A 24,994-nucleotide genomic window follows, 5' to 3' on the forward strand; every position below is an offset into this window, starting at 1 on the left:
AAAAAAACCATGCTAGAAATCAAGAAGATTACAGCCATGGTCTTTTTCTCAGGGTAGGGGAGTCCAAAACTAGAGGTTTAAGATGAGAAGGGAAAAGATATAAAACAGACGTCAGGGGCAATTTTTTCACACAGAGGATAGTGAGTGTATGGAACAAGCTGCCAGAGGAATGGAGGAGGCTGGTACATGTACAAAAATTCCAAGCAGGACCTCACACCTGAGGTGCTTTGTCTAACTTGAGATGTTACGTCATGTAGATTGATAAAATTTTTAATTATTTAGGGACAAAGATGTGAAAGGAATCTGGATTTTGCATTTTAATCAGCAATTTACCTCCTAATTGATTAAAGGATTCAACAAGGGCAGCTAGTTTTAAACTTGTTAACTTTTTGTTCAGAAATACTGTTTTATACCTTCCAATTAAATCACGTCTGAGGAAGCAGTGGAGCTCAGAAAACTTGCAATTTCAAATAAACCTGTTGTACTATAATCTGGTGTCATTTGACTTTTGACATTTAAAAGGCATCTGGATGGGTATATGAATTGGAAGGGTTTATAAGGATGTGAGTCAAGTGCTGGAAAATGGGACTAGATTAATTTAGGATATCTGGTCAGTATGGATGAGTTGGACTGAAGGGTCTGTTACCGACATAGGAGGTCATTCAGCCCATTTTGTCCACCCCAATTACCAAGATCTGTCGACACTCTCATCACTTGCTGATTCAAGGCCTATGGAGGCCACCACAACATAACACAACACAAATACCAACATACTACTTAGAGGTTATGAGAGTTTCTACTCCAAATATCCTTTCACGCAATGAGTTACAGAGTCTCTTTCTAGCTCTGAATAAAAAAAACCCCTAAACACTCCTCTTAGGTTTGGGCAAGGGTATAAAGCAATAGCCCTTGGTTATTGATGCTTCTACGAATGGAAAAAGTTTTCCTATCCACTCTATGTCCCTCCACCTTATATACCTCTATCAAGTCCCTTCACAACCTTCACTGAGCCAGCAAAAACAACCCCAGCTTATCTAGTCTTTCATCACTGCTCAGATCCTGCAACCCAAGCAGGATCCTGGTAAATCACTGCAATCTCACTTGTACATTTTCAATAATATGGTGACCAGAACTACATACAGTCCTTCAGCTATGGCCCAGTTAGAATATTGTCCAGTTCCAGCAGAACCTTCTTGCTCTTGCATTCTTTGCCTTGACTTTCACAATTGACCTGAACAGCTTGAATCTTAATAAGACTTTGGACATTACTTACTTACAGTGTGGAAACAGGCCCTTCGGTCCAACAAGTCCACACCGACCCGCTGAAGCGCAACACACCCAGACCCATTCCCCTACATTTACCCCTTCACCTAATACTATGGGCAATTTAGCATGACCAATTCACCTAACCTGCACATTTTTGGACTGTGGGAGGAAACCGGAGCACCCAGAGGAAACCCACACAGACACAGGGAGAATGTGCAAACTCCACACAGTCAGTCGGTTGCCTGAGACGGGAATTGAACTGGATCTCTGGCGCTGTGAGGCAGCAGTGCTGACCACTGTGCTGCCCATAAACAGTTAACACGTATATGATTACTTTTCTGCAAATATTGCTATTGAAGCTTTTTTTGAGCAAGCCTACACAATTTAACATCAAGCTCCCCATCCATAATTGCCATCAATGTCAAAAATTTAATTATTTCCTTCGGCAAATCAAAATAATAAAAGCAGCACCTGCACGGATGTATAAGTGAGTTGAGGATCAAATCAAAAATACCATGACAGATGTTCTGTAGCTCAACTAATATGCAAGGATGAACACTAACAGGAGTTAAAAAGAAACTATTTCCATGGAGTTGGAACGTGAAAGCGTCAGCCGTTAGTTACAGTTTTGGTTAAGTTTGCTTTCAAACGAATAATAATATTTGTTACTCTTGGGAAAGAGTCCATATAATTTTTTTGTGTAATCTGTTTGTCAAAAACACAATTGGCCCTTGTACCTGTCAAGGCCAATTTTGCTCATCTTAGATTATCTACAATGGTGAACAACAGCACAACATGCATAAGCACAACATTGTTATGTCAGTTTCACAGCAAGTATCAGCATTTAGTTTGCAGTTAACAATGGCACATTGGTGAAAAAAGCAAGCAAACATCACAAAACCACACGTAAGGCCACTTAAAAGTTAAATCTATGGATCTCAGGCAATTCAAGTGCGTTGTGTTAAAGATTAGTTTTGTCGGAATGCGAACCGGTTTTTATTTGACAAATTTCATGCTTGCATGTTATACACAGAGATTGGATTCAGAAGTGCTGTATTTGCTAAGTTTGTGAGATCGACCAGATAGAATATTAGGAGAAAGTGAGGACTGCAGATGCGGGAGATCAGAGCCAAATCGTGTGGCTGGAAAAGCATAGCAGGTCAGGCAGCATCTGAGGAGCAGGACAGCCAATGGTTCAGGCATGAGTGCTTCATCAGCAATGTGGAGATTGGGAGGGGGGGGGGGGGGGGTAACTGGACTGAGAGATATAAAGGAGGGTTGTGGGGTTGAGGGAAGGTAGCCTGGAAGTTGGGGGGTTGATGGTGATTAGTCAGAGAGGAACGGAGCTGCCTGACCTGCTGTGCTTTTCCAGCGCCACAGATTGAAAATTAGTCCAGTGAAGCATCAATTCATGAACTGCATGTTCAACTAACAGAATTGACAACACAGAATTGCTCATTTATTTGATTCATACAAGCATCTATCAGGAGTCAGTTTTTAAAGCAAAGATATGAAGCACTTCACCAAGTGTAATGAAAAAACAGATTATTGAGATCACCCATGGTTCAGCTAGTTAAACCATACAGATTCAGCCAATTCAAGGCTGACCTCTAATCTGCATCAAAATCTATTATCTATAGTTCATGTGCACTATTAGATTTTTTGATCCGAAAAGATGTAGGCGCTGCATTATCCAGTTGTTTCCACTGACGGTTAGTGGAACGTAAGAGATGAACTGATTCAAGAATTTGCTAACTCATCATGCAGGGTACAACTGTTCTAATGCTAAGATTTTCTTCATGATCTGACTGCAGAAAGTACGTTCAAACATTCAGATCTGTGCAATTATTCACCATTGTACTTGGTGAAAATATTAAAAACTCATTTACACTTGTAAAATTTATTTTGAAAAATTCAGCATTCATTTTACTACCTGGAATAACTGCAAATTAGTCATGAAATGGATGCTGAAAATATCCATAATTGGAAGAATTATCACTTGACAAATATTTTGCATGAAAGAAACAACTGATTTTTGTCCTGATTAACAAAGGACCATGAGCATTCAAGATTTAATCTATTGCCTGAGAAACATAGGGGTTTACTTATTGAGCAAGTGCAAGCACTATGGAGTGTAAGAAAGAAGAGTCCTTACCCCAGTCCTGTTCATACAAGGCTTGGGAAAGGCACCATGATTCACTTATTTGCATGCAAGGATGTACAGAAATAAAATGCTGTGTAAGATTTCTGCATAATGAACCTCAAAAATACAAACAGTAGAAACCTAATACTGCTTTCTTTTTAAGATTAGCTAACTGAAATCTGTTCCAGCAAGCAATACTTAATGCATTTGCTATACTTTGCCATCTTTATAAAAATTATCAACTTCTAAGAATCAAAGCTTACAAATATTTCTAACTTTGCCCAAGTACCAAAGCAAAAACAAATATTGCTGCAATGTAAAATGTGCACATAACAAAATGTGAACCATAACCAGATTTCCATTTCGTTGAACCTGATGCCAATTACCCAAGATCAGAATAGTTTATAAAATATGGGTCATTATATTTTTATCTCATTATGAAATTAATAATTTTAAGTTCTCCTGATAAAGGAGGCTGAAAATAGTTTCACAGATGCCAGTGCTAAGTGGTTTTACTTTCAGTAGGGCAAATGTTAACAGGCTATTTATTCATAGAGGTACAGAAAGCTTCACTGCACTGCAATCAGTAGTGGGAATCTTGTTTTCCCCTTCATAATCTGGGCATAATGAAGTCAATGCTAGTGGTACTACAAATTTACAGCAAAGAAAAACATTGCGATTCTTATTAGCTACTGTTTCATTAACCTGAAAACGAGGAAATTATATAGAATGAATATACTCAAGATGTAAAACCAACAAAAATAAAAAATAAAGATCTAATATTAAATACACTTAGTCATTACTGTCAAATACTAGCAGCCTGGTTTTTGAGTCAATAACACAATATTTAATTACAGTTGCAACTGCATACAAAGTTTTTATTCACTTTTTAAAAAGCTCTGTACTGGAATGAGTGTGTCGCTAACTGCCCCAGAGAGGATGGAAATGATAACATTTCTTGAATCATTACAGTCCATTTGGTGCAAGTACAACAGACTACAGCTAAGGAGTTATAACTGTTTGAGTGAACAACTGATACAGTTCCAAATAAGGATGGTGTGAATTGAAGCAGAAATTGAAGCTGGTGGTACCCCATTCATTTGCTATCCTCATCTTTCTATGTGTCTGAAGTCACCGGTTTAAAAGTTGCTATTCAAGGGAGACTTGGTGACTTGCTGTAGTCTACCTTGGAGATACTGCACATTGCTGGAAATGGTGGATGAAGTGAATGTGATGAATGGAGTGTGTTCAAGTGAGCTACTTAGTTCTCAATGGTGTTAAGTTTCTTCACTGTCGTTGGAGCTCATCCAGACAAGTGGAGTGTATTTTGTCATAATCCAAGTTTGTGGTCTTTAGATGGAGGACAGTTTTTCAGGACTCATGAGAATTAATCGCTGCAGAATTCCTAGCCTCTGACCTGGTCCTGTGCCGGTAATTATTACGGACTGGTTCAGTTAGATTTCTGGACAAAGGTAACCTCCAGAATATCGACAGTGAGAGATTAGAGGTCAGTCATGCAATTTAACATCAAAGGGAGGTAGTTAGTTTTTCTCTTGTTGGACATGGTCACTGTTGGCACCTAATAGGCATGGAATCAGCACATTCCTAAACTTTGTTCACGTCTTTTGAATGGACATCTTTAATGTTAATGTGGATCTCTCTCTTCACTTTCTAGGCAGCTATAACGTTGTATGCCGCACTCTGTTGTTACCTTGAAGCACTTATGTAGTACGTATGGCAACACTTTTTACTGTGCCTCGGTACACTCCACAGTAATAAATCAAATCAAACCTTGCTGAGTATGGACACCTGTCTGAGGATTGGCAAATGTTGCTGAACACCACGCAACTGTCAGTAAGCAACCCCACTTCTGACCTCTGATGGAAGGAAGGTCACTGGTGAAGCAAGCAAAGATGGGTGGGCTGAGGATACTAGCCAAAGGACATCCGGCAATGCCTTTTAACTGATATGATTCAGCTCCAGCAACCACAACCATCTTTTGTGCTGAGTATGACTCCAGCCCCGGAAGGATTCCAGACTTCAATTCTGTCACTTCTCTTTGATGCCACACTTGGTCAAATGATGCCTTAATGTCTAAATGGTCACTCTGATCATATCTTAAGTTCAGTTCTTTTGTCCATTTTTAGACCAAAGCTGTCCTGAGTTCATGTGACACTGATGGAACTCAAATTGAACAACAGTAAGCACCTTACTGCTGTTTAAGAGTTGCCTAACAGAAGTATCAACCAAAGCTTCCATTACTTTTGTAGTTAGTCATCTGAGGTAAGGTGATAAATGATAATTAGCAGGACATATCCTTGCCCATGTTGACATGGTGTCAGTTGACTTACTGGAGTCAATGGTGTGGACTCCCAAGGCCAGTCACTTCCAATGGTTTACCAAAAGCACTATTTATGATGAGCATATCCTGCAGGTTAGCATTGGCCGTAAAGTACAAATTGGTGTTAGGATTATAGAAGGCGGATCCTTGGTTAAAATATGCGACAACTGTCACAACTTTGGCATAACTCCCCAGTGTCAGGACAGAGGATTTTTCAGGGACCAATTCATATGGTGCACCTTTAAGATTTCTGGTTTCCAGTCCAACACGAGGTCATCTGTCAGGTTTATTGATTGCTAACCTCTCTGTGCTGGTTTTATGAAATGAATTAGCTTGCCTGTTGATTTAAGACAGTAATTAACTCAGAACTTCCACAAACATTACCACTACATCACCATTACCATTTTGTGCAGCAATTTACTGTATTCCTAAGTCAAAAACAACAGAGACTCGCTGTAGGGTATCTGGGACAATTGTGAACAGAGCAAGCAGAATCTTTGGTCGAGGGCAAGATGTAAAATGGAAATGAAGGAATGCCAAAAGCATTGAGCTTGACTGAGTAAACAAACACTAAGAGAAGGTGCTGGAGGTGCAGCTTAGACCAGTTTGTGAGCCGGTTGCTTTTTCTGGAGCACAAGATGTCCATGCAGCAGTAGCAGTGCATTTATAGTTACTGTTGTGCCTAGAGTTGCAATCGTGAAGTGCCGATGCATCCTCTAAGTGGATTAGGGATGTGCTGTGACAGTCCTCAATAGTGGGAACACGTCAAATGCCAATATCTGTGGTCATATGTCTGGCTGGTGGCCATGGATTGAGCCCGAAGATGCTGATGGCTGGTGTCAAAAATTAAGATCCTTCACAACATGCAGTGAGCTTAAGTTTCCACGTGCACAATCAGACCACTGAGAACAGGATATGGTGGTTCCACAGGATGTTGATGAGGCCACTTTTGGAGTAGTGTGTGTAGTTCTGGTCACACTACTATAGGAAGGATATTTTAAATTGGAGGGGGTGCAGAAAATATTTACCAGGATGTTTCCAGAACTGCAGAGTTTAAGCCATAAAGAGGCGCTAGATAACTGGAACATTTTTCACTGGAGATTGAGGGGCAATCTTATAGAGGTTTATAAAACCATCGTGAGTATGAATAGCAACGGTGTTTTCCTGACTGGAGGGGAATTCAAACTTAGAGGACATATTTTTAGGGTGAAAGGAGGAAGATTTAAAAAGAACCTGAGAAGCAACTTTTTCACAAAGAGGGTGACTGACATGTGAAATGAACTGCCTGAGGAAGTGGTAGATGCAGGTACAGTTACAACATTTAAAAGACATGTGGACAGGTATATAAATAGGAAGGGTATAGAGGAATACGGGCAAAATTCAGGAAAATGGGATGAGTTTAGTTTGAAAAGTTTGGTTAGCATGGACAAGTTGGACCGAACGGTCTGTTTCCATGTCATACGACTCTGTACGACTTTTGGTTAAGATGGTGGCAGCGTAAGACGCTCCAGCCGGAGCTCCTCTGCTCGCCAGCAACTTTTACTTTCATTTTTTCCCCTTGCTGCAGTTTTTTTCTCCCCCCTGCACCCAACATTAAACTTCTTAAAGTACCCTACCTGGAGAGAGTAGAGAACTGAGTCCAAGACCAGCCTGTGAGATGATTCGTGGCCAGACCCTGGAATGGCAGGAGGAAGTCAGGACTGCAGATGCTGGAGATCAGAACTGACAGCATGTTGCTGGGAAAGCACAGCAAGTCAGGCAGCATCCAAGGAGGAGATTCGACGTTTCGGGCAGGAGCCCTTCATTAGGAATGAGGTTTGTGGGCCAGGGCTGAGAGATAAAGGGAGGGGGGGTTGCTTGGGAAGCGAGAAAATGATAGGTGGATGAAGGTGAGGGAGAAGGTGATAGGTCGGGGGAGGGGGGGGTAGTGATGGACAGGTCCGGAGGGCAGTCAGAGTTGGAGGCTTGGGACTGGGATAACGTGGGGGAAGGAGAAATGAAGAAGCTGTCAAAATCTGCATTTACCCCATAAAGTTGCAGGGTTCCAAGGTGAAATATGAGGCGTTCTTCCTCCAGATGTTTGATGGTAATGGTTAGTTGGTGGAGGCGGCTCAGGACCCACATGTCCTTGATGGATTGGGAGGGGGAGTTTAAGTGTTCAGACACAGGGCGGTGGGGTGGGTGGGTGCGGGTGTCCCAGAGCTGTTTGCTGAAACGGTCCGCAAGAAGGCATCCTGTCTCCCTGATGGAGGGGAGATGACATTGTTAGACGTACAGGTAAATTTCTGATCGATGTGGAAGGCTCCCTTCGGGCCTTGGACAGAAGTGTGGGCGCAGGTTTTGCACTTCCTGCGGTGGCAGGGAAAGGTGCCAGGAGCGGGGATTGGGCTGATGGGGGGTGTGAACCTGATAAGGGAGTCGTGGAGGGAATGGTCTCTCTGGAATGCTGATAGGGTGAGGGAGGGAAATATATCTTTGGTGGTGGGGTCCGTTTGGAGGTGGCGGAAGTGGCAGAGGATGATGCGATGTATGCGGAGGTTGGTGTGGTAGAAGGTGAGGGCCAAGAGAATTCTGGCCTTTTTGCGTTGGGAGGGGTGGGGTTTAAGGGCGGTGGTGCGTGAAGTGGAGGAGATGTGCTGGAGGGCATAGTCAACCATATGAGAAGGGAAGTTGCGATCATGGAAGGAGGCGGCCACCTGGGACATTCTGAGGTGGAATTGGTCATCCTGGGAACAGATGCAGCAGAGGTGGAGGAATTTGGAATAAGGGATGACGTTTTTACAGAAGGTAGGGTGGGAGGAGGTATAGTCAAGGTAGCTGTGGGAGTTGCTGGGCTTGTATTATATGTCTGGAATGCAGCACAGCATGTGTGGGCCTAGTCACGGCTGGAGCAGGAATACATACAACATAGAACATTACAGCGCAGGACAGGCCCTTCGGCCCTTGATGTTGCGCCGACCTGTCATACCAATCTGAAGCCCATCTCACCTACACTATTCCATGTACGTCCATATGCTTGTCCAATGACGACTTAAATATACTTAAAGTTGGCAAGATAGTGAGAGCATGGGTCAAGTCCCAAAAGTGAGTCGCAGCTGGAGCAGGAGCAGCAGGTGAGTGAGTGCGGGCCAAGTTGGGAGCTGAGTCATGGCTGGAGCAACAGCAGAAGCACCCAAGCCCATGTTGGCTGGGGGACCGGTCCGGGAGGCGTGCCTAGGCCAGAGGCCAGTGCATGGATGCAGCAAAGCCTCATGCTCTGAAGCCCAGTGAGCACCATCTCAATGAAAGAGGATGAAAACTTGACTACTTTAAAAATACTTTTTATTCTCATTCTGGACTTTCTTAAGATCTCTATTCCCATACTAGTTTTTCTTTTACTATTTTATTATTTCTGTGACAACACTTGAACTATCTGTACCTAAGATGGTGCTGAGAGGCAACATTACAAACTTTTCAGTGCACTTATTCGAGTGCAAGTGACAATAAAGACTATTCTGCAATAGGACCATCTCTTCAAACAATAAAATTGGAAGCTCTTTACCAAGTCTGGACAAGGAAATTTCAGTTGGAATATTTAATACAAAACATGTACAAAAAGCAAAATCTAGAGGGGGAAAGAAACATGGGCTAAGAGAAAGAGAGAGAGAGAAACAAAAAATCCCTACAGAGAAGAAGCAAGCTATTTGGCCCATTCAGTCCATACCAACCGTCCAAAGAGAATCCCATCCATACCCACCCTGTATTTCCCATGGCTAATCCACCTAGCTTGCACAGCCCTGGACACTATGTGCAATTTAGCATGACCTATTCACCTAACCTGGACTGTGGAAGGAAACTGCAACACCCAGTGGAAACTCACACAGACGGGGAGAACATGCAAATTCTACACAGAGCCGCTCAAGGCTGGAATCGAATCTGGTCCACTGGTGCTGTGAGACCGCAGTACGAGCCAGTGAGCCACTGTGCTGCATCAGTGACAATGAAAAATCTCACAAAAATATTATGACTTGAAAGAATGAGGCACGACATTTGGAATACTTCTTAAGTGCCAGTAGCAGTAATTACAATACAAAATATCATTAAAACTCCCCACTTGCCCTAATCTGACATCTGCAACGCATTTCAAGGACAAATTGCTCAATGAGCTTACAGTGTAATGATGATGCAAAATAAGCAAGGTAAACCTGACAGCAATTTTTTTTGCACTTAACTGTGAACAATAGAAGTTGCAATCCAATTGACTTGTAAAAAAAAAGGTCTCCGATATCCCCATCATTATTCTTACCACAACCCTGCAAATTTCTTAGATGATCTGGGGCTGTGTGAAAACTTGGAGAACTCTTACATGATTATCGAGGCAACAACTTGACATTATCATTGACATGGAATTATACCTCTCAGACAGTGCCCCAGACAGCTCAACAAAATTCCTAGGTCCTGATGCACTAGCAGGACATAGCCATCATCAGTGGCACAACAGTGGTACAGAGCAACCTTGGCTATCCGAACATCAATTATCCGAATTTCGGATTATCCGAACAAGATCTCAAGGTCCTGTGAAAATTTTATTAAATTTAAATAAAAGCACACAGAGGAGGCAGCCCCGGCTGGCAGCAGTAGCAGGAACAGGGCCGCCATGAGAACCCTGCTCCTGCCACCACCACAGGAACCCAGATGAGTTATCCGAACAATCAGTTTAACAAACAAAATACTCCCCGCCTCTCTTGTTCAGATAACTGAGGTTCTTCTGTACATAATTAGGAAACAGTTGCTTTGAGATGGAGTTTTATGGCATCAGGTCACACAAGGAAATATCTTTTTGAATACTACTTAAAACACTCCCTCCTCCCTTAGCTGATGAGTCTGGACTCTTCTACCAGTGCCATCATGTCATACATGGCTCAATGAAGAGTGCAGGAGTGTGTAGCAGAAGCAGAATGATACATACATAAAAATGAAGGGTCAACCAAGTGAAATAACAACATAAGGCTACTTGAATGCCAAACAGCAGAAGCAACATATAACACAGAGGACTATGTGGTCCCAGAGCCAATGGATCAAACCTAATCTCTGCAGTCCTGCTACATCCGGTCATGAAAAGTGGTGGACAAATAAATAAGTAACAGGAATCATTGTCTCCACAAATATTCCCATAATCTAACATTGGTAAGCCCAGCATAGCAGTGGAAAAGGCAAAGCTGAAATATTGCATCCATCTTCACTCAGAAGTGCCAAGTGAAATTTCTGTCTCTGCCTGCTAGAGACATCCCCAACACCACAGATTCCAGTCTTCAAACAATTTGATTCTCTCCATATAATTAAGAAATGGCTGAAGGCAATGATTAATGCAAAGGTTATGGTTCTGACAACATTCCAGCAGCAAGACTTAAGACCTGTGGTTCAGAGGGAGCAATGAACACAGCTAAGTTGTCACACTACAGTCAGAACAATAGCATCGCCCTGACAATGGGAAAACTTGCTCATGTATATCCTAAATATAAAAAGCAGGGTAAATCCGACCAGTGGCTAATTACCTCTGATCTATCCACTCTCGATCATCAGCACGGTGGTGGGAGTGGGTGGCTGACAGTATTATCATGTGGCAATTACAAAGGAATAACCTACTCCGACACTCAATTTGGGTTCTACAAGGCCAATTCTGCTCATGACCTCATGACTCCACTAGTCTAAAAATCAATAAAGAAGCTGAACTCCAGAGATAAAATCAGTGTGACTGCCCTTGACAGAAAGGCAATGTTCAACCAATGAGACATCAGGGAACTCAAACAAATATAAAATCAATTTAAAAAAATGGAAGCTCTATGCTGGTTGGAGTAATAGTGAGCAGAGAGGAAGAAGGTGGTGACTGTTCGTTATTCATCTGCAAGACAGGTATTATCTCATCAACCTGCTCAGAGATATTATTACACACCTCTTCAGCATGGTATATTTGAACCTGGGTCCCCTAGTCCAGAGGTAGGGTCACTATCACTGCAACCCCAAAGCATCCTTCATCTGCTATATAATGTCCAAGGTCCAACATCTTCATTTCATCTGTCAATGACTTCCCTCCATCATGAACAACAGAAGTGGGGATGTTTGCTGATGATTGCATCAGGTTTAGTGCTATTCATGACTCCTCAGATTCAGGGTGCAGTAACACCTAGACAAGATTCAGGCTTGAGCTGATCTGTGGAGTGATTATTATTTGCCAGTGAGGTACCAGGTAATGACTATTTCAAAAAAGAAACAAATCTCATTTGTGCCTCTAAGCTTAACTAGCATTGCCATCTTTTATCTCCCTATAATCAGCATCCTTGGGATTATCAATAACCAGAAACTGAACTGGACCAATTGTATCAATAGTATTGCTATAAGAGCAGGATCCCCAAGAATAGGAACTCCATAACAACTTACCTACCTCATCTCCCATCCAGTGCCTATCCACTATGTAAAATGTATGCCAGGTGTGATGGAATACTTTTCACCTGTATGGGTGGATGCAGTTTCAACAACGTTCAAAAAGCTTTACACTACCCATAGCGAAATAACCTGTTTGATTGGCATCTTATCCACCATGCTGCATTTTGGTAGCAACATGTACTGTCTGTAAGATTGCTCTGCAGTTACGCACTAACGCTCTTTTCAACAGGACCTTCCAAAAACTCAGCCTCCAACACCTAGAAGGTAAGGACAGCAGATGAATAGGAACACTACAACTTGCAAGTGGCCCTTCAAGTACACCACTACCCTGACTCAATGATATCAACATCCTTTCAGTGTTGTGAATTCAGAATCCTGGAAATTCCTTCCTAATAGCACTGTGGGTGCGCATATACCCGTGGACTGCACAAGCACAAGGCAGCAATTAATCACTATCTTCTCAACAGCAATTAGGGATTGACAACAAATGCCGTGTACCAAAAAGCCGAGCCAGTGATTACACCTCACAGAGAAATAAAAACAAAAATTCAAAGCATCGTTTTTTTTGTTTGCAAACTTTGGTGGCAATAATTAACTGCCCATCCACATTTGCCCATGAGCAAGTGGTAGTGAGCCACTTTCTTGAACCATTGTAGTTCATGATGTGAAGGTAAACAACAGGGCTGTCAGGAAAATAATTCTCAGTTTTTGACATTAAAATAGAGAGCAAACAGCAACATATTCCAAGTTAGGATGGTGGCTCCTTCATTGGTTGTGTTCTCATGCAACTGCTAACCATGTCCATAGACGTGATGGAGGTCGTAGGTTTGGAAGGTCTGCCAAAGCAGGCTTTCTGAGCTCCTGTACAGGACACACTAATGTGGTTGTGTATCAATGGCGGACATGATGTGGAATTGCCGGTGTTGGACTGGCTACCTTACGAAGGAACACCGCTCCAAAAGCTTGTACTTACAAATAAACCTGTGTTTATTTGTAAGACAGACTGGTGTTGTGATTTTTATCAATGGTTGAGACCGTGAATATTTCAATGGTGGTTGGGCATCGTCAACTGGGTTACTATGCCCAGAATGTTGTTGGAGCTGTACCCATATAAGGCAAGTGGAAATTAGATAATGGATAGGCGTTGATGAGTCAGCAGGTGAATTATTCATTACAGAACTCCTAGCATCTAACCTGCCCTTGTAGCTTCACATGTTATGAATGATTCAATTCAGTTTCTGGTCTCTGGTCACCCCTGAATGTTGATGAAGCAAAATAAATTATAGTGTTCATCATAAATAACATGTACAAAGAAATAACATAAGTAAAAATGTATTTGCATTGTTTTAGAAAATTTAGCACCACTTCTTCATTTATTGCAGAAGAATAGCACTAATGTACAGATTATGAATATCTTGACATTTAACATGCAATACTGGACAAACTTGATCTTCAAGTATACAAAGTACCTAACTTGCACCCAACCCACAGTGATAATGCTCATTTATAGAATATAGGTTAATAATCTAACTCAAACAAATTCAATCTTTTGACACTGGGCAAGATTTAAGTATAGTACTGAGAATAGTGCACGTGACTGTTTCATGTCACTATCTTGAAAAAAAGAAGCTAAGCGCTTATTTATGAAGCTTGATGCATTGACAATTAGCTATTGCACATACTGTCGATGGTCTGGATGATCATAAAAAATATTCAGTCCACATCTTTTCGAACTATCATTGGCAAATCACAACCAGCAGAGAAATGCCAAAGAATTAGTGACAACCAAGCAAAGTTAATGAATATGGCGAGATTGTGCTTGCAAGCATGAACCGTTTGCATCAAATTAATACTTAAATGACTGAATAAGGAGACATTCAGTATTAAGTTGAAAAAACACTATGATCAATGGTGAAAATGTTCCTTCTGCCTACTACTGGCGATTAGATTATTTAAGTTAAGAATATACAAAGAAAACATACAAATACGGGCCAGTCTAAGAAGTATCAGTGTAACATGAGCTGGTGGATAGAAACAATCTAAGCTCAAACGGTCACCAATGCTACTTCATGTTCAAAGCACACTTGGTTAACGAGTCGATAATATATCGGCCTGAATTAGACTTGCTATCTTTGACTTGCAGCTAAACCAGGATTTATATACTTATACTTTATTGATTGTGACTGACTTTAGATATCTATTGACTAAAGAAAGCAAAGACAAATTAAGTAAGCTAAAATAGAACACAGCAGGAACTGCTTACCAGCTTTGTCAGACTTCTCTTTCTGTTCAAGCAGCGCTTCACGTTGTCCACTGAACTGCTGAATTTTGGCACGAAGTTGAGAGATTTCCTCTTCCTTCATCTCCAATGTTTCATGCATCTGTCGTTTTGTCTCTGCGATCACCATACCCTGTAATTTATCAACATTTTAAATTTTTGATTATAAAATGCACTAAAATAGGCCTTTCGGATCAAATGATCTATGCTCATGTTTAGACTTCTCACATACCTCCACCTGTTTCAATTACTTTTGTCTATTTTGTCACACCAAGCCATTTATTAGTCCTCTGAATTGTCTTTTACAAGGCAATTAACTGCATCACCAAGTTTCTTCTTAGCCTTGAAATCCTCTGCTTTTTTTTAAAGCTTTCTTTCAAATTGAGGGAATTGACAAGGGGGAAAATCAGTTGAGAAGAACTTAATTCTATCAGCAGCTCACTGAAGAGGAACATACTGACAAATAAGAACTTATAAAACTCAGAACCAAAACCAACTGTAATTCAAAAACACACCAGTAATCTGTGTGTGACTGGTATAATAAATTTAACATGCAAAATTACTTCAGATTGGAATTGACAGAAATCAGTGAAATGGATGAGAATTCCCACTGTTAAACAGACATTCTTTAAGCACCTTGATAAAGTGAGTTACAACTGGGTTTTTAACTAATGCACTTGGTACTAATTTCATAATTATTGAAAAATGCCTTCAAAAATTAATTCTGTGAAAGAATTTAACATTTTTCAATAAGAAAAGATCTGCAATACAAAATTACAAATCTTTCATAAAAGTTAATCCATTTAAATTCTATTACAATTACTGATTAGCTCTCTGAAAAGCTCACTGAAACCCAAAGAATATGAAGTGCAGGATTTCACGCAGAATTGAATAAACAGAGTTTAGATGTGTTAAGGTTTATCCAGGGATAATGATGGGCAGCTGGATAAAAAGACTTTGCAATCATGTTTGGTCATGGACGTTGGCATCATTGGGTACACCAGCATTTACTGCCCAATCCTAGCTGTCCAGAGAGCAGTTAAGAACAAACCAGACAGTAGTGGGACAAAGTCAGTAGCAGACCAGACCAGGTAAAGATGGCTGATTTCCTTCAGTAAAGGGCATTCACCAACCTTTTTTTTTACAAAGGTCAATTGTGGTTATAACCGCTCTGTAATAGCTTTTTATTCCAGATTTTTACCAATTTCACAATCTGCCAAGGTGGAAACCAAACCCATGTTCCCAGAACATTTGAATCACAAACAGAAACTGCATGAAAAACTCAGCAGTTCTGGCAGCATCTGTAGAGAGAAAGCACTGTTAATATTTCAGGTCCAGTGACCCTTCTTTAGTTCTGACTTACAACAACCACAGTTCTTTGGTTTTCCCCAGAATTTGAGCCTGGGATTCTGGATTAAATAGTTCTGTGAAATTACCGTTGGCCCGGCACCTCCCCAGAGGAGGTTAAGTTAAGAATAGTTCAGTCAGCAAGAGACAAGGCACATGAGGTGTCTGGTTGTAGCAGACTCACAGTAATGCTAGAGATTCACCAAGTACAAAGGTGGTAAAAAAGAAATTCAGCGATGGAAATAATTTAAGAAGCCCTATCAGGTCAAATAGGACACCGAAGTGCCAACAGTCTGGTTCAGGCTGAGACTATGGCTAGGGAAGGGAATGGAAGCAGTGACAAAGACACTGACGTTGTTGGAAGTGTCAAAGATGGTGGCTTTCTTTTTTTTATACCTAAATACTTTGTTGGAACAAATTGGTAATCACAGCTGAGGTTTTGTGCAGGCAGTACTGAAAACACAGGGGTCATGGAGGAGTTCAGACAGGCTATGTCACCTACGTCAGTATGAGAGCTGTTCCCATTTCTGTTAACTGTATTACGAGGGCAGCATCTAGATAAGGAGCAAAAGGTCTAAAGAATTCATTACTGGCATCTTCAGAAATGATGAAGAAGCAAAGATGTTTCTTCTGCAGGGTCAACATCTCCAGATAAGCTTCATGTCCTCAATTATCAGTTTTAAGTGACTGTATGCACAAGGGAGAACTGAAACATAAAAACATAAACAAAATACTAGGTCTTCAACCATATTCTAATATTCAATGAGATTGTAACTAGTCAATTCCATTAACCTATCCTTGCCACAATTCTTCAATATATTTGCTAACAAACACCCATCATTGTCAAGTTTAAAATTAACAATTTATCTACCAATACCATTCATAGAAGAGATTTTCAAACTTCTCCTAGCCCCTTGCACAGAAATGCTGCCTAGGTTGTGGTACAGTTCTAATATCACTCTCTCTGGACCACAAAGCCCAGGTTCAAGTCCCATCTGCTCTCGAGATGCATCACAACATCTCCCAACAAATTGATTGCAAGATATTGAGAAATTTCACTCAAACGTTATCGGGCTCTAATACTGACACAAAGACTCTATCCTAGACCTCTCAAACAGAACAAATCGATACTATTCATCTCACCTCTTGGTCTCTCAGAATATTGAGAGTCATGGATTTTAACGGCATGGCAAGAGGTCCTTCAGCCTATCATGTTAAGTTTCGGACATCGACTATCCATTTATTTTAAATCTATTTTCCACCACTTGACTTATAGCCTTGTAGGCTACGGTGATTCAAGTGCTCATCTAATTCTTAAACATCTTGAGGGTTTGACAAAATATTTGTGTGTGTTCAGTCATTTACGGAAATGTGGAGACATTAGTCTAGATTCTGGGCCATCATCAGTCAGAACTTGTGTCAAGTCAGGCTGCGGGAATTTGAGCAGTGAATATCAAGGGTGCTCATCAGGGGACAATCCATACTTTGTTGTGCAAAGTGAAAAACTCAAGTCTGGGAATGGGACACTGTGGTAATAATTTCAAAATGGCCACTCTAAACGTGAGTACAAGATCTGATACAACACTGGATGAGCTTAGATACTGCAGGAGGATGGAGGAGGTTTTACATCACCTTCAATGGGTGGACAATGGATAGCTAACATGGCACAGCAATGTGGTAAAGCCAAGGGCTGAAGGGAAAACTGAGGATATTAACTGCCAACTAAACTGCCCAATGGTAACACAGAAAACCTGAAAGAGTTAACAGTGACAAAAAATGGGAGATGAAGGATCAGTGGGCGGAGGGAGTGGGCAAAAATGACTATGAAGTGGAGCCTGGAATTCACTCACAAGGATGTCATCTGAATAGCATGCGCTCTTCAAACCAACCTTATATGTTCAATAAATAAGAAAAATGGCTGTCAATATATTCACACTGGGAGGACTAAGGTCTCTTTTGTTTTGACTTTGGACACAGGGTGTATATGTTTGTTAATAAATTTCAGTCATCACCCATCCCTGAATGTGTGTGCACTCTCTTGCTCATTACATGGTAAACGACTCTTTGCTTCCATAAAAATGTACATTCCTGAATGATCATGTAGTCATATATAATGACTACAATGACTATCCTTAAGTATGGAACAAAGCCTTATTGCAAGGCTTTCACATTACCTTTGGCATCTGTGAACTGTTCATTAAAGACCTAAGTCTGAGATTAACTTATGAACCTAAATGTTGGAAGATCTCTCAAGTCTACTGCTTTCCAAGCGGCTTCTCAAAAGGTGAGCAATGCCTCACCAACATTACTTCTATCTGCCTTGGGACATATCAAAAAGCTTAATGTTTGACTGAGAGCCAGAGAGACACATTGTTCATATGCTTGCAACTGATCGTGTTGAGTTTGAAAGGAAATTGAAAACGACAGCTGCATCTCAGACAACTTTTGAGACACTAGTTTGTAAGGAGGTGCTATTATGGATTGTCTTTAAATTATTCTAAGCTAGAAAACCATTTTATTTTTCAAGAAAAACCTATACTTGGTTTTAACTAAGTTTAACTAAGAAACATCATGATAAAGTTAAAGTTGGGTCAATATAATGAAGTATAGTAAATAAGATGAGGGAACTACAGACATAGATTGCCATTTGGAAATATGATACTGTGATGCTACATATTGATAACAAGTGATCATACAGTCATTATAAAGGGAAACTTTGACTGACAGAATGTACACTGGGACTGTGGTAGCATAAAGGATGGATTGCTCAGAGGGGAGGTGAAACTACACATAAGAGAAGCAAAGAGGGATTATGAGAAAAAAATGGCAACCAACATAAAAGGGTAATTTCAAAATCTTCTATAGGCACATAAAAACTAAGAAGATGGTAAAAGGATTAGTAGGGCAACTGAGGGACTAAAAAGGGGATTTACACCTGGAGGCAAGAGATACAAGTGAGGAGTTAATACTTTGCACCTATCTGTCAAGGAGATAGATGCTAACTCGACCATGGCGACAAAGAGGAAACGCTGTGACTAGAAGAATTCAAAATTGATGAAGAGGAACTGTTAAATAGAATAGTGTAAAGTTGTGAGGATATCAGGGCTGAATGAAGGGAGTGAGAGTTGAAATTACAGGTACACTGGCTTTAATCTTTCAGACTACCCTAAGTTCAGGAAAGGTGCCAGGGGACCTGTACGTGAATAAGGATTAGCTTGGCAATTACAGGGCTAGCTAGTTTAACTTCAACACTGAGGAAATTTCGAGAAATAATTATTTAAGGTATGATTATGAGTTACAGGGAAAAAGGTGAGTTAATTAGAGATTTTTCAAGGGTTTCTAGAGGGGAAATTATATTTAACAAACTTGCTGGAGATTTTTTAAAAGGGGCAAGAGAACGTAGATCAATAGGATTGATACGCTGGACACTGACTTTTATAGGACATTTAATACATTTCCATGTAAGACTCATGAGAGAAGTTATCACACGTGGAATAAAGGATAGGAGCAATGTAGTTCAGAGGAAACAGAAGTTCAGAGAAAGAGTTCTAAGGAGTGAAAAGAAAGCTGACTTTTTCTACAGGTGCTGCCTGAATGGTTCAGCATTAACAATTTTCAAATTTGTTTCCAGATTTCCAGCAAGTGTTTAAGAAAAAAGCACACTTGAAATTTATCGAAGGAAAATATACCGCTATGCAATGGAACTTGCACTCTGTTTCTAATCTTTATTTAAGAAAGTTATCCATAAACATCAACGAAACCGTAATAGAGATAGTGTAATATTGTGTGCTAGCAGGAACCAATGCACTTCACAGAAGTAAATTGACTATTTCACTTTACTATGCAGACAAACCACAGACTGGGTCAGTTCTGTAGCAAAGCATAACATTCAAAATTTAGCTGTTTCTGTTTTCCTGCAGTTTGAGATATGCCACTCACCTTATCTTGTTCCAACTGTTCAATTAAGTTCTTTGCATCTCGGAGCTGAGTGATTAGTTTTGTTTTTTCGGCAGTGTGTAGATCCTGAAGAAAATAAACAGTATGAATAGGCACTCATTATCATTCGATGACTGTTTCAGTGTGGCTGCATGCTCTCATCCTGACCTGGAAAAATTCATAAATTTCGTTTCCAGTTTCCATCCCTCCATCACCTTCACCTGGTCCATCTCCGATATTTGCCTTCCTTTCCTTGACCCTTCTGTCTCCATTTCGGGCAATAGTCTATCCACTAATATCCATTACAAGCCCACTGACTCCCACAGCTATCTGGACTACAGCCCTTCCCACCCTACGTTCTGTAAGGACTCTATACCTTTCTCTCAGCTCCTTCGCCTCCGCCGCATTTGTTCCGATGAGGCCACTTTCCAAAGTGGTGCTCTTAATATGTGCTCCTTCTTCTCCAAACATGGCTTCCCACCTATAGTTGTTGACAGGGCTCTCAACAGCGTGCAGTCGATCTCCCGCGCCACGACCCTCACCCCCTCCCTCCTCTCCCAGAACAAGGATAGGGTCCCTCTTGTTCTCAGCTTTCACCCCACCAGCCTTCACATGCAAAGAATAATCCTCAGCCATTTTCGCCAACTCCAACACAACGCCACCACTAAACACATTTTCCCTTCCCTCCCCCTGTCTGCATTCAGCAGAGATCGCTCCCTCCCTCTGGGACAACCTAGTCCACTCCTCCATCACACACGGCACCTTCCCATGCAATTGCAAAAGGTGCAACACCTGCCCCTTTACCTCTTCCATGCTCACCAAGGCCCCAGCCACTCATTTCAGATTAAGCAGCTTTTCACTTGTACTTGTTTCAATTTGGTCTATTGCATTCGTCGCTCCCAATGTGGTTTCCTCTATATCGGACAGACAAAACGCCGACTGGGTGATCGCTTGGCTGAGCACCTTCGGTCTTTACGCAATCAGGTCCTGGACCTTCCCGTGGCTTGCCACTTCAACACCCAATCCTGCTCCCATACCCACATGTCTGTCCTTGGCCTGCTACAATGTTCCAGTGAAGCACAACGCAAACTGGAGGAACAGCATCTCATCTTCCGACTAGGCATGTTACAGCCTGCCGGTCTCAACATTGAATTCAACAACTTCAGATGATTATCCCATCTCGACCCCTCTGTTTTCATTCTGCTCCGTAATTTTATTTCATTTATCCTTTTTTAAAATTTTTTTCACTGTCTGTACCTCTTATTTCTTGATTGTCTCTCTTTCTCTTGCTCTCCATTCTCTCATCACTTTTTTCCTCTCCTCTTCCCCCTTTGCTACCCTTCTCCCCCGTTTTCCATTTTGCCTCTGCTTCACCCATCCCCCACATATTTGGTCACACAGCACTGGCTTCAGCCTTGGTCATTCACAGCTCCTAATCACCCTATAATCTCTCTATGCACTGTCATTATCACCTCTTTATTGATACCTTTGCTTCTGGAGCCATGACTCACCTTCTCTCAGCTTATTATAAATACCTCCCTATTTCTCCCATTTTTTAGCTTTGACAAAGGGTCATTAAGTCTCAAAATGTCAGCTCTTTTCTCTCCTTACAGATGCTGCCAGACCTGCTCAGATTTTCCAGCATCCTCTCTTTTGGTTTCAGATTCCAGCATCCACAGTAATTTGTTTTTACTCATTATCATGTCTCTGTTAAACAGGGCAGAACTTGCAGCACAGCAACAGGGAATTCAGCCAACTGGTCCGTGCCAACGTTGTATTCCTCCCCTATTATCTAACTTATGGCAAATCACCCTTCTTTTCTCTCATGTACTGAACCAACTTCCCATAATGCCTGAATACTCAAAGTACTTTTTTTTTAAATGAGGACCAGGGAAATTTGAAAAGAGAATGCAATAAACATCATTTAAGTGGATTTTAACAAAGTAGTTAACAAGCATCAGAAAAAAGTTTAAAAACACATGGCTCATGGATCAGCACTACAAAGATAGAGCAGGGCATGGGACTAATTGAACTTGATGTCACAGTAGATTCACGAGACATACTTTTGGTGCTGGGGAAACCTGCACATATTACACGACCTGTGGAAATCCTACTACCTTTCTGCCCAACCCTATGACATTGTCATAATACGGCAGCCGATTCTTTAAAAATAAGTTTTACAAATACATAATTACAGGTCAATTGAGCCAACGATCCAAACCAATTCAATGGATAATGAAAAAAAAGCAAAATGCTGCAGACGTTGGTGATCTGCAATAAAAACACAAACTGTTGGCGAAACTTCCCTGGTTTATTGGCATCTCCAAGAGAGAAGCAGAGTTACAGTTTCAAGTCCAATGACTCCTCTTCTTTAGAACTGCAGAGTTGAGGAAGAAACATTCTTCGTCAGATCGTACTCTGCCCAGTTAACACTGGCAGACAGGCAGGAGTGGACAGTCTGTTTTTGAAACCATACAATTTTGAACTTTCCTGTTTAGCCTCACAATCCTCCTTGCCCACATCCTTCCTTACTGAATAAGGGCTGACTTAACAGGCTCTGCCCTCAAACTCTTTTCTTTATGGGACTGCTTTTAGCCATTACCAAGTTCAGTCACTCGAATACAGCTAAATGAAAGGACTTCTTTGAAATTAAATATCAGAAGGATCCACTGGAATGGAAAAGATGTACAGAATACCAAAGGAACATAAATATAAAGAATAAACACTGAGAACTATAGAAAGGAAATTACAAAAATCTTGGAAGGAATATGAATGCCAACATTAAAGAGTTTTCACGCAAGCCAAGAGGGTGACTACAGCCAATGTATGTCCCTTACAGATGGACATGTTCTTAAAAAAAAATCAGGAAATGGCAGACTTGTTAATCATTGCCTTTATTTGGTTCTCAGAACAGAAGCTGCTGATAAGGGGCTGGGGACATGAAAATTAAAAAGAACTTACTAAATTCAATGCAAGTTTGAAAAAGTAATGGAAAAACTAATAAGACTAGAGATGGACAAATCTTCAGGACATGGTGGTTTCCATACAAGGGTGTTAAAGGAGGTGGGAAGTTGTAGATACTTCAATCATGATGTTCTAAAATCCTCTTGAATGAGATTTGTGTCCTTGGATTTTGAAAATAATTAAGTTACAATGGCAATTTATGAAAGATGAAGAGAAAAATTTCAGCCCTTTATTCTAAAGTCCTTTGTGAGAAAGTTATGAGAATTTGTTATTCAGAACAGAATTGACCAGATTAATTAAAAATGAGCTGATCAGCAATAATAAGGATGGATTTGTTTTTGGTTAGAATGTGACCAAAAAACCTAATTAACGATTTAAGAGTGGTAATAAATAGTTTAGGGATGCGATTTAACATTATTTATATGGCCTTATGAAAAGCATTTGCTAGTTAACTCTTTTATGCCTAAAATGTGGATAGGGTTTCCCTGGTATCCGAAGGATGTTGTGAAACTTGAAAGGCTGCAGAAAAGATTAACAAGAATGTTGCCAGGGTTGCAGGGTTTGAGCTCTGGGCAGACGCAGAAGAGGCAGGGGGAATTTTCCCTAGAATGTTGGAGGCTGAGGGGTGACCTTAAATAGGGTTTATAAAATTATGAGTGGTATGGATAGGATAAATAGATAAAAGTCTTTTCCTTGAGGTCAGGGAGTCGAAAACTAGATGGCATCTGTTTTATAATATGAAAGGTGAAAGATTGAAAAGGGATCAGGGACAACTTTGTTTTAACGCAGAGGGTGGTGCATGTATGGAATAAGCTGCCAGAGGAAGTGGTGGAGGCTGGTACAATTACAGCATTTAAAAGGCACCTGGATGGGAAGATGAAAAGGAAAGGTTAAGAGGGGTATGAGCCACATTCTGGCAAGTGCGACTAGATTTATTTAGGATATCTGGTCGGCATGGACAAGTTGGACTGAAGGGTCTGTTTCTGTGCTGTATATCTCCATGACTCTGAATCAGCAGAAAACCCAAACACTCAAAATTTGGAGGCATGTCAGACTGAACATCAAAAGGACTCTAAGAGCCTCATATACACAATATTTGTTTAATATGCTCAAAATGTTAGCAGCTGGTTTTCATTAAAATACACATCTGAACCTATAGACCTTTAAAATATGTATTTTCCTATATCTTTCAAACTGACATTCTATGAGAAGTCCAAAAATAAGTAGATCATGTGCATCGATCATTGAACTTGGCAGGACATATTAACAGAATAGCTAGTGAAACATATAGAATCTGGGATTTCTTAAATAGAAATTGTACTTTATCTTCATAAGGCTCGGATTAACCAAGTCTTGCTTCCATTCTGGTCACTGCACTTTAGAAAGATCCCGGAAGATCCTTGAGGAGGTACAAAAATTACCAGAATGGCTGCTTTTACAAGTGAATTGTGCTGCAAGGTTAAGTTAGAGAATTTAGGACTCTTGTTGGAGCAAAGGTGATGGAGGGAGATGTGTTAGAGGTGTACAAGATTGAATAACTTAAACAAAGAAAAGCTGTTCCCGATATAAGGTAATGTTGGTCTAAAAATAAGGGAACACAGACTTAAGGATTTGGACCAATGTCACAGGTTGGATATGTGGAAGGTCTGTCGTTTACACAATAAATTGTATTGACATCAAATTCTCTGCCTGTGAGGATGGAGGAATTGGAAAGAAGGAATAATCTCAAAACAAAATTGGACCAGCACTTAAATTCAACTTCCAGTGTTGCAGGGATGAGACTGTGACTGCGACACCATTTGCTTTACAAAGAGGCAGCATTGACCTGTTGAGACAAATGGCCTCCTTTTCCGGTGTTATAATCATTATGAGAAACAATACTTTAAAAGTACAAACTGCAGCTGAGTAGTCTTTTACAAACAGCTAACCACCGTTGGATGGGAAAAAATCTGCAGACCTGGTTCGAGGTGCAAGACAGTCAGGCAGTAAAGTTTCGTGTAGCATTTGTCAGTCAGTGTGAAGGAAGGAAACAATTACTACAATGGAACTCTGAATAAATGGAAATATTTTTGCATTGGACAAGATCTTCCAATTATGCGTCATCCAATTGCCCAATAACTTGAGTTGCACAAGGAGCACAAGATTAACACAATCTTTTTTGGAAAACAAATCAATTTCAGTTCTGAGCCAAGTGTTAAATATCCAATGACATCTGGACTTGAAGTCCTTTCAGCATATATTAGAGTCATAGAGATGTACAGCATGGAAACAGACACTTCGGTCCATGCCGACAAGA

The 24,994-nt window shown here is 40.7% G+C and overlaps 1 protein-coding gene across 6 annotated transcripts in view; it reads right to left on the reverse strand.

Annotated features, from left to right (window-relative positions):
- Positions 1-24,994, reverse strand: part of golga4 (golgin A4) — a 183,124-nt gene that overhangs the window by 86,853 nt on the left and 71,277 nt on the right. For all 6 annotated transcript variants that reach the window (XM_072571048.1, XM_072571049.1, XM_072571047.1 and 3 more), the window contains 2 exons: positions 19,738-19,821; positions 14,437-14,584 (listed from right to left, as the gene is read on the reverse strand). In XM_072571048.1, the coding sequence (XP_072427149.1) occupies positions 14,437-14,584; positions 19,738-19,821 (232 nt within the window). The remainder of the gene's footprint in view (positions 1-14,436; positions 14,585-19,737; positions 19,822-24,994) is intronic.

Source organism: Chiloscyllium punctatum, chromosome 5, assembly GCF_047496795.1.
Source record: "Chiloscyllium punctatum isolate Juve2018m chromosome 5, sChiPun1.3, whole genome shotgun sequence".
Taxonomy (NCBI): Eukaryota; Metazoa; Chordata; class Chondrichthyes; order Orectolobiformes; family Hemiscylliidae; genus Chiloscyllium; species Chiloscyllium punctatum.